Source organism: Poecilia latipinna, unplaced genomic scaffold, assembly GCF_001443285.1.
Source record: "Poecilia latipinna isolate Pla-1442-1.1 unplaced genomic scaffold, P_latipinna-1.0 Scaffold2011, whole genome shotgun sequence".
Classification (NCBI taxonomy): Eukaryota; Metazoa; Chordata; class Actinopteri; order Cyprinodontiformes; family Poeciliidae; genus Poecilia; species Poecilia latipinna.
This window is the reverse complement of record NW_015114627.1, coordinates 1-12,364: the sequence shown is the minus strand read 5'-3', so window position 1 is coordinate 12,364 and position 12,364 is coordinate 1. Positions and strand designations below refer to the sequence as shown.

Genomic DNA, 12,364 nt, shown 5'->3' with positions numbered 1-12,364 from the left:
GGAAAATATCAGCGAAAAAAGTTCAGCCACAGCAGTTACTTGATCTAGTCTGGTCTGTTCGGATATCACATATAGCTGAACCAGGTTTTTTTTTTTTTTTTTTTTTTTAAATCACAGATTGCAGACTTTACATGATCACTTAGCATTTAAGTTGATTCCAGAAAGATGCTGTGTAACTTTAGCATGAAAAATAAATAACTCGTATAAGAAAGCAGAGAGAAGACAAGGCAGCCAAATGATACAGACGTTATTACTGCCTCCAATATGTAGTTGTTGTGCAACAGTAAAAAAAAAAAAAAAAAAAAAAAGGGGGCCCCAAAACGATGATGCACTGATAAACATCAACACAAAACTTCCAGGGGGGAAAAAAAAAAAAATACAGTAGTTTTTATTATCCGACAGGAGTGATACTGTATTTTCTTTACTCGTGATTTTTTTTTTTTTTTTTTAACTGTTAAGGGATTTGAACAGAAATGCTTGTAAGTCCTGTTTTTCATATTGTACAGGCTGCTCGGCTCCATACCCATGATTCCACACTGCTGAAGCAGCGTCGACAGAGACCCATTAGATGTCTGCAGTGAGCTGTCCTTTGCTCTGGATGACCCTCATGACGGATTGGACCACCTCGGATGTGGTGCCCTGACCCCCCAGATCCGCTGTGTGCAACTGCAACCACAAGAGCACGACGTAAACAAACAGCCACAATCCCATTAAAACAAAAACATATATGATTCTTGGAGATTTTAAATAATTTTAGGCTTTTTTTAATTGAGGATTTGAACTGTTCTGCAAAGGGAGCTCGTATAACTCATGTCTTTGCTGCTCTTCACTGGTTACCAGTTTGTTTTAGATTCCAGTTTAAAATTTTTGTTTTAACTTTTAGGGCTCTGCATGATCAGGCCCCCCAGTATGTATACGACATGTTTAAGCCGCTGATCAGAGGCTTTGGTTGGCTCCACATGCTCCATTTGAAACCCGTGGGGATCGGTAGTTTCAAGCTGCTGCTCCCTGAATGTGGAATTTTCTACCATTGTTTTTATATTGTATCGATTCCATTGATCATTTTGAAAAGCCCATTTGTACAGACAGGCTTTTGAGTTAATTTGATTATGTGTTTTGTGAAGAACTTTGAGATTTTTATCTGTGAAAGGTGCCGTGCAAACAAAATTGTACTTTGTACTGTCACTTCTATCTCCAGGACTGAGAAATTATACAGTATAAAACTTATTTTCATAACAAAAGATGCAAATTCTACACCAGCTTGACAGCATGCTCAGCTTTAGTGGACTCACCCTAGTTTCATTCATTGTGGTGAGTACTGCATTCCTTATCAAGTTGGCATAGTCGTAAAGCCTAGACAAAAAAGCAGAAAGTGTTATTAGCTTTATGTACTGGCAATGCTATATCTTTTATCTATACGAGTAGAACGTACTTGAGGTGGTCCAGCATCATGCAACTGGCCAGCAGCATAGCAGTGGGGTTAGCAATGTTTTTCCCTGCAACACTTTTCCCTGTGTTCCTTGTAGCCTGAGATCCACAACATAGAGAGAAAGAAATTAACCTCTTAAATATATATTTTTTTTAAATCACACATTTACATATTTTTAAAGTGACAGACTTAACTATGCTGCTAATTTACAGTCACTTACCGTTTCAAACACGGCGTAGGCCCGACCATAATTAGCACCAGGCACAAGGCCAGGCCCTCCCACCAGGCCGGCGCACACGTTGCTGACAACGTTCCCATACAGATTAGGCATCACCATCACGTCAAACTGTTGGGGTTTGGACACAAGCTGGAAATGCAGAAGAAATCACAGTAAGAAAAAAAATATATATATTTTTGAAAACTGCCACACTAAATCCAGACTCATTAAGATTTCCACCTGCATGGTGGTGTTATCCACGATCATGCTGTCGAAAGTGATGTCAGGGTATCCAGAGGCCACTTCCCTGCAGCACTGCAGAAACAAGCCGTCTCCAAGCTTCCTGTGGTGACGAACAAACCGATGGATATTCCAAAAATAAAATTAAAAAAAATAACGAAGGGTTGGACTATTTGGAGTCGAAGTCACTCACATGATATTGGCTTTATGCACTGCAGTGACCCTGCGGCGACCCTTCTCCCGAGCCAGTTGAAACGCATACTCGGCAATCCGGAGGGAATTGGTCCTAGTGATGATCTTCAGACACTCCACTACCCCCGACACACTCTAAGACAAAAAAACAGATAAATTATGTCTTAAATAGCCAGTACAGTTCTAATAATGTTTTCAAATGACACCTTAAAAACAAGATGGTGATCTGAGGAAATTAATAAGGCAGTCATGACTCTATAATGTGCCCATATGCTGAAGATTTCTGGGTAAAGTCTAAGGTTCAAATCACCACAAGCACAGCGACTTTCCTATGTTGATGTTTCAACAAACTTGTGTCATAGCAAACGCTCCGCCTCTTTTTAAACCTTCAAAACATGTCAAAGGTCTTTAATGATAGAACTCATTTATTACACCAGTCAAATCGACCAGACTGACAACATGAACCTTTCAGCTCTCCATCCTTCTATATTCTGAACTCTGATACTAATTCAAGTGGATATTTATTCCTGCTCATAGGGAGTCGTGCACCAGCGTTGTTCACAGTGGGGGGTTGAACTGACTGAACCTTAAACTTGATCTGGCTGAAACAACAAATTAAATAAATAAAAAAAAAAAACATGAAAAAAAAATTGAGAAGAGAGAAATCAAGAATAATTGAACTCACAGTAGATTCTCCAAGTAAAAATCCAACACTCTTCTGTTCAACATATTACTGTCACTGAAAATAGATTTTCATGATTACATGTGAGGTAATAGTGGGTTCATCTTCTCATCACACCTAAATTAGATCTGACTAACAAACCTAATCTACTGCTTACTGAGACAGCTGCACCAGTTTAGGCAGTTTAATGAAGTCAGTATTGATTCATGTCAGCAGCTGAGTTTGAGCAAGCCGTTTCTGTATTTTCAAGCTTATATAAATGGCAGCATTTAAGTAAAAAAAAAAAAAAAAAAAGAAATTATAAAACAGTGGGAGGAAAAGTAGAAGTCCAACAAAGCAACAGCAGCGGAGCACTGATTTATTTCTCCCAGTCTGACCTCGTGCTCCAGACTGCTGTATTCCCCTTCTGTGTTCTCCCTAATGATCATGATGTCGATGTTCTTGTGCCGAGTTTGGACTCCAGGGAGGGACTGGCAGTGCATCACGTTGGCATACAGATCCAAGCTTGTGCTGTTGAAGGAGAAAAATGAGTTAGAAAGGTGAACCATCTGACAAAACAGGGCATTTATCAAGGGAGCTCAATATTTTATCCAAACCTACCGTAGGAGATTATTTCTGGATTTCACAGATGGCGGCATGGTATGTTTGGTCTCTATGTTACCTAACAGGAGGGTTGGGTAATTCTGAAGTTAGACTGCAGTAATGTGGAGTTATGATGAATAACATGTTGCCCCTCCTCCCCTCACATTTTTACGGTCTGAATGGGGCTAAAAGCTTAGCTTACCCTTAAGAGCAACTCCATTTCGGCGGATGGCGGTAATGGCGTTATCGATATCGTCCTCGGCCTCCAGCGCTGAGTTGACATGCACCACCTCAAAGTCCACAGGCACACAGCTGAACCTACAGGCGTGATTACCAGTGATGAAGGGGGTCGTCATCTTTTTATAGTCGAGTCTAATCAGGATTTAGCTCTGAGGGAACTAACCTGAAAACCTCTCTAACGTGACTCAGAAGCTCTGGACCGATTCCATCCCCGGGTATCAGCGTCACGGTGTGTCGACCTCCGTACTTTGCAGGAGGCGGCTGCAAATACCACCATGAAACCCCGTATTAACTATTTTAACACAACAGGAGTCCTGCTGTTTTGCTAACTTGAATTAATAGGCTACAAAGGAGTTGAAAGGCTGTGCACTTTAGTAGTACACTAATCAATAAAAAAATGAAGCAAGCATTTACAAATGCCAAACATGTTTAAATTGTTAAATCATTTCCAAAGTGCTATAATTTAACTTTTAATTTAAAATACAGTTTTTGTGCTGGGCTAAGTAGTCTGACATTGGTTGAATGTTGAGTGTTGAGTGTTAAATGTTGATTCTATTGGACAGGATATGCTTTCAACTTTCAAGTGTAAAATTACATTCTCAATTGGATTTAGGTCTGGACTTTGACTAGGACATTTTAAGGTAAATATATTTTGATCTAAACATTCCATTGTACCTCTAAGAGTATACTGACTCAGGAAAAAGGAACCATACCTTCATTTCTAGTCAACTAGATTGCTGTAATTAACTGTTTGCTGGTTGAACTATAATGAAATGGTTTAGATCAAAGCACATGGCCCAATCAAAGTCTAGACCCAAATCCAACTGAAAATCTGTGGAAAGAAAAAAAAGTTGCTATTCATAGGTTCTCAATCGTTCCTCAAATCTGCCTTAGTTTGAGCTATAAAGCATTTTAATAAAAGATTTTTTTAAAAAGCGGTTCCAAAACTAATGACTCAGGCTGAATACATTCAAGTTAATCCTTACATATTTTTATTAGTAGTTTAAAGTTTGTGGTTGTAAAGTGTTTCTCTGAGGGCTATATTTTTGCACTGAGAAATTGTGGTCTAGATTTTATTCTGCAAATTGTCTTTAGATAGTTTTGTCATGTTGGTCACACATAACCACAAAAGAGATGTTTCATTTGCAACATAAATAGCCACAAGTTTTATAAAAACTTGTGAAAAATTTATGAAATATATAAAAGGTATCTTATCTAGCTCAAAAAGATCCATTTACTACTGCTCACTATTGTGAATTGAGAACTTCAAACAATCCTGACAAGAAAGTCAGCTGTCATGCAACAGTGAACTAAAACACCATAAAGGTACCAATTGTTTGCAATTAAGGCACTGTCAGAATTTTGCAAATAGTTATCTCATGAATAAATTTGTGTCTCTACTCTAAGCTGGAAACAAGGTCAGGTGGACCATCCCGTTGTTGGAGAAACCGGTTTCAGCTAGTTCAGAGAAACCCCTCTACCCCTTATCTTTAAGTTTTTGTTTTATGACTGACCCCCACCCTGCTTTCAATGAAACTAGGCTGCTGCAGGGGGACAAGTTGGAGTTGTCCTGAGGCACCACTGAGACTCTCCCTCTTTGGTTGTTTATATGTACAGGTTAAAATACCCAACAGGTACAAAGGAAAAAAAAACAGTGTTTTTTTTAACTGTTAACGTTGGTGTAAAGTATTTTAATATCAATCTGGCACAACTGGAATAACTATTAGAATAGTTATGAATTATTTTGAATATAAGTGCACATTTACTGAATTACTTGAACACTTCATGTGATACAAACTGATCAATCTTCCATGTATTGCAAATGTTCTTAAATATACAGTACAGTTGCATGAAGAATGGAAAGACACCAATCAGGTTTTACACAAAAGGTTTGAGATCTAAGCTCCCCCCTGCCACACATGCAATAAAACAAAGTTATGAAACTTATTTTATACAGGTAAAAATTTAGAATCCGACTAAAAATTAAGGAATAAAAAGATTACCCAGATTTATGCAGAAAAGTATGTGGCCAACATTTTATGACTTTTAGCAAACTTAAGTAATTGAACCAACATGCAAGCACCTAGTAGATGTGTTTATAAACAAAATGATGGACGGTTTAAATTTAATGCATTTAATGTAAATGAGTAAAATGCCTTTGTGATTGTTCAGCATGACTGGCTAGAAAAATCAGATGATCCCAGTCTCAGACTGATAAATTGATGCATTCCTTCCAACAAACAATAAGTCCAGTCATGCATTTTAACCCAAAGCAGGCTAAATCAAAAGTCAGCTACTTACGATGTTGTCGCTCTGTTGATAAAGAAGAAAGATAAGGAAGGGAGAATAATCATCAGTTTGATTGTGACATACAAGAACTTATTAAAAACCAAAAATGTGATAAATGAACACAGGACATTTTCTGACACTCCCATGATCTCATAGAAAGTGAAAATGCAGTATGGTTTATCGACAGAAATCAGAGAGCAGTAGTGTTGATTTAGGCATTTTGTATTGAGTCGAGTAAAAAAAAAAAAAAACAACAACTAAGATTTAATTCTGTTTCTGCCAGGACAGTCTCAGATACTCACAACATGAAGTGTTTTAGTCCGGTGACTTGTTAAAGTTGTTCCAAATACCTGAAAAGTTGAACAATATGAGATTTTTGAGTGAACCCCAAAAATACTCACAGGGTGGCACTGATGTTATATTATTTGACCTTGTGTCTAGTAGAAAAATATAAACAGTGACTTCAGTCTAAGGATAAAATTACAGAATGATACAACAAATCAAGCTTGTTTCGTCTTACTTTAACTGTATTTCCCAAGTGTCGACCCCAGAGAGGATTTATAATCCTAGAGACAGAAAGCACAGCACTGTGAGCAGCCATCTTGATTATGAGGAAGCAGCCGTCGCGTGCGAGTGCAAGTGTCTCCTATGTTTTTTATATTCGCTCTTATTTTTTTTTTAATAAAATAAAAAAATATATGTATTTAACATTTTTTAAAGACAGCTTGAAAATAAATACAAAGCTAAAAAAAAAAATAGAGATAATGTAATGCCCACGTGAGCAGTTTTGCGCATGCTCAATGCGTACCGACTGGATTTGGGCACATCCGGAAGTGAACAGGATGAAAATAGTCAGTTTTTCCTCGTTTTGCCGACAACGCTCATCATAAAACGCACACTGGGATTTTGGATTTCGGTTTCTTTAGTCTAGAATATGCCTGTTAAGCCGTCTCAATGAATAAACTGCGTAGAAAACACTGAAAGTCCGGTGCAAAGGGTAGTGACTGATTAATTTGTGCGGCTGCGTCCCATCAAAGGTGACGAGCTTAAATCAACGCTCGCTCACCTTAGGACTAGATAAAGTAGGTAAGATTTCCTATTTTAATTTAAGCTATGAATACGAGAAACCAGGTATATGACTTACGCGTTCGTTTCTGTTTGTCTAGATTATATATATATGTTGATATATAAACATATCAACATATGTTTACTTATGGCAGACTATTATAATTTCAGCAGCTATATACCTACACTCCAAAAGAAATCTTAACCATTTCACAGAAATACATTCTCTAATGCCTTCAGAAAGTTGCATGTAAAGAAATGAGAAGATAACTGAAAAGTCAGTTTATTTCATTCAGTTTAAAAGGTTAAAATCATAATTTAGACTTATTACACACTAAAAATTTAATTTATGGTGTAAGCATTCTTTTACACCATATTCATTGACACCATCTGTGAGGGTGGGGGTTTATATATTTTGCTTAATTAATTTATTCATATGTAAAAAGAACAGATTTCTTTGAAGGTGAAGTCAGTGACTCTTAAAGAGCTCAAACTTTTCATCTAGGAATTTTGACTTCAAGGGACCTTTCTGTTCTTTCAACAGCATCATTAATCTGACCTTGGATTAAAACTCAGCATGAGGGAATTTGAAAAATTCTTTACGGAGGTCTCTTGTTCTTAGAAAGTTTACAAACTACTTCATAGATTGAGAAATCTAACTGCTTTCAAACATCCGGACTTGCTTGAGACCAGTAGGACATGATTTAAAACCACTTTTCAGTCCTCAAGGCCCACCGTCCTTCATGTTTTTGTTGTCTCTGCTTCGCCACACCTGATTCAAATACTATACATGGCATAAAGTGCTGCTGAAATATAAATAAAATTTGAATATGATTGTTAATCAAACAAGTAAATCAAACAAAGGAGTCATTCATAGACATTCAGACAAACATTGACTAGGGTGTGTGCGTACATTTGTAAGAGTAAGACAATGCTGAATTTTTAAGGGCCCACATTCTTTCCTCTTGACATACATTGCAGATTTATGTGAATTTGTAATATCTCAAGCAATGCTAAAAAAAACCTGACCATTTTTCTCTTGATCATCTGATAAAATACTTTAAAACACTACAGTTACAGTCAAAATTATTCATACCCTTGTAGAATCTATGTAATCTCAACTTCAAAAACTGGAAGGACATCACACAAGAGAAATGATCAAAAATACCAGTGAGAACTTGTAAAAAGTTGCTCAGCAGTTTTAAGGAGGTTTTGATTGCTTTAATGCAAGTAAAGCTTTTTCCTGGAGTATGAAGAATAGAAATTATTTTTAAGACCTCTTTTTGTAAGTGTAGTGATTGGGAAAATTAAAATTAGCCATGCGTTGTAGAAAATGCATTAAGAGTATACATAAACATTTGAAGACCTGTTGAAATGGATGACAAGGGCCATCAGCAGAGGAGCAAATCCAGCAAAGAAGACTTTGAAAAGAAGAAACTGTGACATTCCCTTATTTTCTTATGAACAATATTTTGGAAGGAGCCCTCAAATGTTTTGCAGCTGGAAGAAAAGCAGATTTCAACAATTGTACAGATACGACAGAACAGTTGACAGAACAGTTAAGTTATAAAATTAAACACAGCTGAAATACACAACCTTTTAACTATGAGAACAGTTAAAACCATATACAGAACATGACAAAATACACATGAAACCCAGCATATAATTACTGTTCACTACTACTGGTTGCCAACCAGTAACAGCATTGCCATGGTAACTACCATAGTAACTACCAACTGTCAACTGTAGCATCAACTGATATAGTAATAAAAGTCAGGAGAAAATAACTTTTTAGACTAAAAAAATGAATTTGAAGAAACCAATTTTGATTTACACTATGGTTAAAATTGAACCCTATTACATATATTAAATTCCCTCAACGTACCTGACTCTAACCTCTTGTTTGCCCTGTCTACAGGTCTATGAGACGGTGAATCATGAGACTCACAGGTGAGTCGTAAGTCTTCAGAGAGTTTTGTCTGAAGTGTCTTTTGCCTGAACTTGTATGTCGTGATTCTGTTAACAGCCCCCCTGCGAGGCGTGGTGGTCCTGCTCCTGGCGGGCTTCACCTGGCTGCTCGCAAGCGCATTATTTGGAGGAGACGGCAGTTTATCTGTGCGAAACATCTTCACTGGTAAAATGAGTCATCTTCACTTATTTTGTGGGTTTAAGCAGAAATATCAAAGGAAACTTTTAGATTTTTATAGATGTTTTTATGTTAGATCTCAAGATTTAAGTTTCTTGTGGTTTTGTGTTTCTGATTAAACAGAAAAGCCAAGCTGAAAGCATCATAATGGGTTTTATCTTCAATGACTGAAATTTCAGTCACTAAAGATAAACCTATTAGTAACAAAGAAAAAAAAAGATTAATCGGCTTCTCTGATGAACATTAGATGTACCTGAAGAATCAGGGTTACTGCATAGCAAAATCAAATCAAGTGTTTTATTTTTGATACTATTTAATTTAATCAGAAAACTTGTTTATATTTCCAGGCACAAGAGAGGAGCCAACCCAGTGTAAGTATAACAGACAAAGTATGCACCGATGCTCTGTTAGTTTGTGATTTAACTATTGTTGACTCATATATAATCTATCTCAGCTGAACCGCATCCTCGGAGGTACAAATGTGGACTTTCAGCACCCTGTCCTCCAAAGCATTTAGCTTTCCGTCTGGTGTCTGGAGCTGCAAACGTCATTGGCCCCAAAATCTGCTTGGAGGACAAGATGTGAGATAACTTCTCTTCTCCTCATTTGCATCTTAATCTCCCCTGCCTCCCCCTTTTTATTCATTCTGTTTCTCTCTGTTATGTTTTTCATTTCCTTCTTCTTTGCTTTCCTAACAAGGCCCCCAAGTATCTCAGGGGAGCTTGATGCAAGTATTGTCTTAGTCTGGTGGTGCTTTATTTTTTGTCTTGTTAGGCCTTTCCTTTGCGCTGCTGACTTGTTGGTGTGTAATGTAGTGTAAGTAGGTGCAGAAATGTGCCTTAGCAGTGCCCTACTAAAGTCCTGATACTTGGACATTTTCATATTTTCCCACATTAGAACATTAACTTTAGTGTATTTTGTTGTGATATCAAGTGATGGATCCACACACAGTGGAAGGAAAGTTTGATATAATTTCAAAAATGTGGTTATAAATAGAAAGATCACCCTTCTGTTGTTTGGACATTCCTGATCCAAACTGTTTCATTGTAGCTGTGGCTGCATATTTGGAGTTGTTGTCCTGCTGCCTGTTTTAAAATCTCTAACAGACTTTCATCCAGGATTACCAAACATTTAGCTCCCTTCATACTTGAATGAACTCTGGATAACTTCCCCATCCTTCCTTATCTGAACTACCCCTAAGTAGGTTTTCATTTGTGCAGTACTTAATGTATTTAATGTATTTTTGGCGATGGATTGAACAGTATTGTGTGTTTTACAACCCAACTCTGATTTAAACTGCTCCAGACTGACCTGTCTGCTGTGTTCCTTGGTTTTCACGATGCTGTTTGTTCACTAACAAACCTCTGAGGCCTTCACAGAACTGCTGGATTCATATTCAGATTATATTACACACATGTAGACTTGATATGTAGATTAGCTGACTTCTGAAAGCAGTGAACTGAATTTTATTCAGAGGATTCAATCTCGCATATATACTCACAATTTTCTATCACTTCTATTTCTAAGAAAAATGTGTCTGTTTTGCACATTATATTGTGACAAAATGTGTACAAGTTCAAGGAAGAGAAACACTTCTGCTACGCACTGTAAATTTATATTAAAGACTTGTGTCTCTGTCTCTCTTAGGTTAGTGAGCAGTGTGAAGAACAATGTTGGTAGAGGACTTAATATAGCTTTGGTGAATGGTGAGAGACTCATCTTCAACTTATGATAAACTGTTATATTTATTTTAACTATTGATTGCAGTAAAGTTTTAACACTTTGTTTCTTTGGTTTAGGGGTGACAGGTGAACTATTGGAGACTAAAACCTTTGACATGTGGGCAGGAGGTAATGAAATCCAGCAGGAAATGTTGCTTAATCTGTATTCCAGTCCTAGTGGCACACAAGACGAATGAAGTGAAACTCGCACTTTATCTAACGTTTCTTTTCAGATGTGTCCAACTTGTTGAAGTTTCTGCGGCCCCTTCACGAAGGAACACTTGTGTTTGTTGCTTCCTTTGACGATGCTGCTACAAAGTAAGAATCAAGGATGTGTGATTAGCTTAGTATGAGAACTCTGCTTATTTATTTATTGTCCCCCCAAAAATGTAAGTTTTATGTAGAACATGTTGCTTCAACCTCTAATTGATAGAACTGGATGAGTAGCCAATTTTGCATTGTTGATTACAAAATGCAAAATTGTGACCAACAATGATGCATTTATATTGTAAATGATGCTGCTTCATGTGTAATAATCTTGTTCAGCTGATTCTCATACTTGGAATTCCCAGTGCAAATAAACGAAAAACACCAATGCACGAGCTGTAAAACATCAAAAGATTTAAATGGTGTGTCATTTAGTCTGTGGTACCGATTTGCATGTCATACACAGTTCTCTAACAATTTGTTTTTTTTTGTTTGTCTTGGCAGACTGAATGATGAGTCTAGACGTTTGTTTGAGGAGCTCGGTAGTACAGCTGTGAAGGAGCTGGCCTTTAGAGACAGCTGGGTGTTTGTTGGAGCCAAGGGCATCGAGAACAAGAGCCCCTTCGAGCAGGTATGAGCCGACTCTCAGTCTGATGCACAGGATGTTGGTAAAGACCTGCTGCAGCATTCTCCTGTGCTCCATCTGTGTACTACATTTGCCAATAGCTTTACTTTACGGGACAAATTATTTTAATGATTTTGGTTAAGTTGGCATAATTGAGTTTTTTTTTTATTCACCGTCTATTGAGGCTTTTGTTTTTAGTTGTTTCTGGCTGGTTTCTTCTCCACTGCAGAGGTTATATTAAAAATGTATATAAAGTAACCAATAAGAAGTTTAATTATTCTCATTTTAGGTGGGAATAAAATACCTTCACTCTCACTAAAATTGCTATTAAACATTCATCTTAAAAATAAAATAGGTGCACAAGTTTGAATTATTGTGAATTATTATTCTCTGTTATTTATATGTATAATCTTTGGGTAAATGTCATTTGGCTAGCTGCAAAAAAACCCATGTAGCTTTCATAACCATGAACAAGCTTTCAACATAGTTCTGATGCATCGTCTTCCTGGCACAGATCAGGCTTTTAAGCATACTCTATAAATTTGAACTAGAACTCAGGCCGGAGCCGTTCTAGAAGTTTTCAGTTCTGATGTGTGTTTGGGATCATTGTCCTGTTGGAACATGCAGTCGTGTTTGTTTTGGTTCTGGTCTGCTCTGCACCCCCAGAACCAGGACCAAAGAAAAACTTGATTGATTGAACTTGATTGATGAAGTAGCCAAACTCCTTCT

The 12,364-nt window shown here is 37.2% G+C and overlaps 2 protein-coding genes across 2 annotated transcripts; one reads left to right on the top strand and one right to left on the bottom strand.

Annotated features, from left to right (window-relative positions):
- Positions 1–371: 371 nt before the first annotated feature.
- idh3g (isocitrate dehydrogenase (NAD(+)) 3 non-catalytic subunit gamma) lies at positions 372–6,505 on the bottom strand. The gene is made up of 13 exons (XM_015016372.1): positions 6,392–6,505; positions 6,174–6,221; positions 5,884–5,895; positions 3,746–3,843; positions 3,545–3,660; positions 3,361–3,421; positions 3,138–3,270; positions 2,080–2,213; positions 1,887–1,989; positions 1,650–1,796; positions 1,433–1,527; positions 1,293–1,353; positions 372–666 (listed from the first exon to the last, which is right to left on the bottom strand). The coding sequence occupies exons 1-13, from the start codon at positions 6,470–6,472 to the stop codon at positions 565–567; spliced, it is 1,191 nt and encodes a 396-aa protein (XP_014871858.1). The 5' UTR covers positions 6,473–6,505; the 3' UTR covers positions 372–564.
- Positions 6,506–6,682: 177 nt separating this feature from the next.
- LOC106935737 (protein FAM3A-like) lies at positions 6,683–11,682 on the top strand. The gene is made up of 9 exons (XM_015016373.1): positions 6,683–6,957; positions 8,855–8,886; positions 8,963–9,070; positions 9,430–9,453; positions 9,537–9,663; positions 10,730–10,788; positions 10,882–10,932; positions 11,037–11,121; positions 11,515–11,682. Exons 2-9 carry the CDS (start codon positions 8,874–8,876, stop codon positions 11,645–11,647), a joined length of 600 nt encoding a protein of 199 aa, XP_014871859.1. The 5' UTR covers positions 6,683–6,957; positions 8,855–8,873; the 3' UTR covers positions 11,648–11,682.
- The last annotated feature ends 682 nt before the right edge of the window (positions 11,683–12,364 follow it).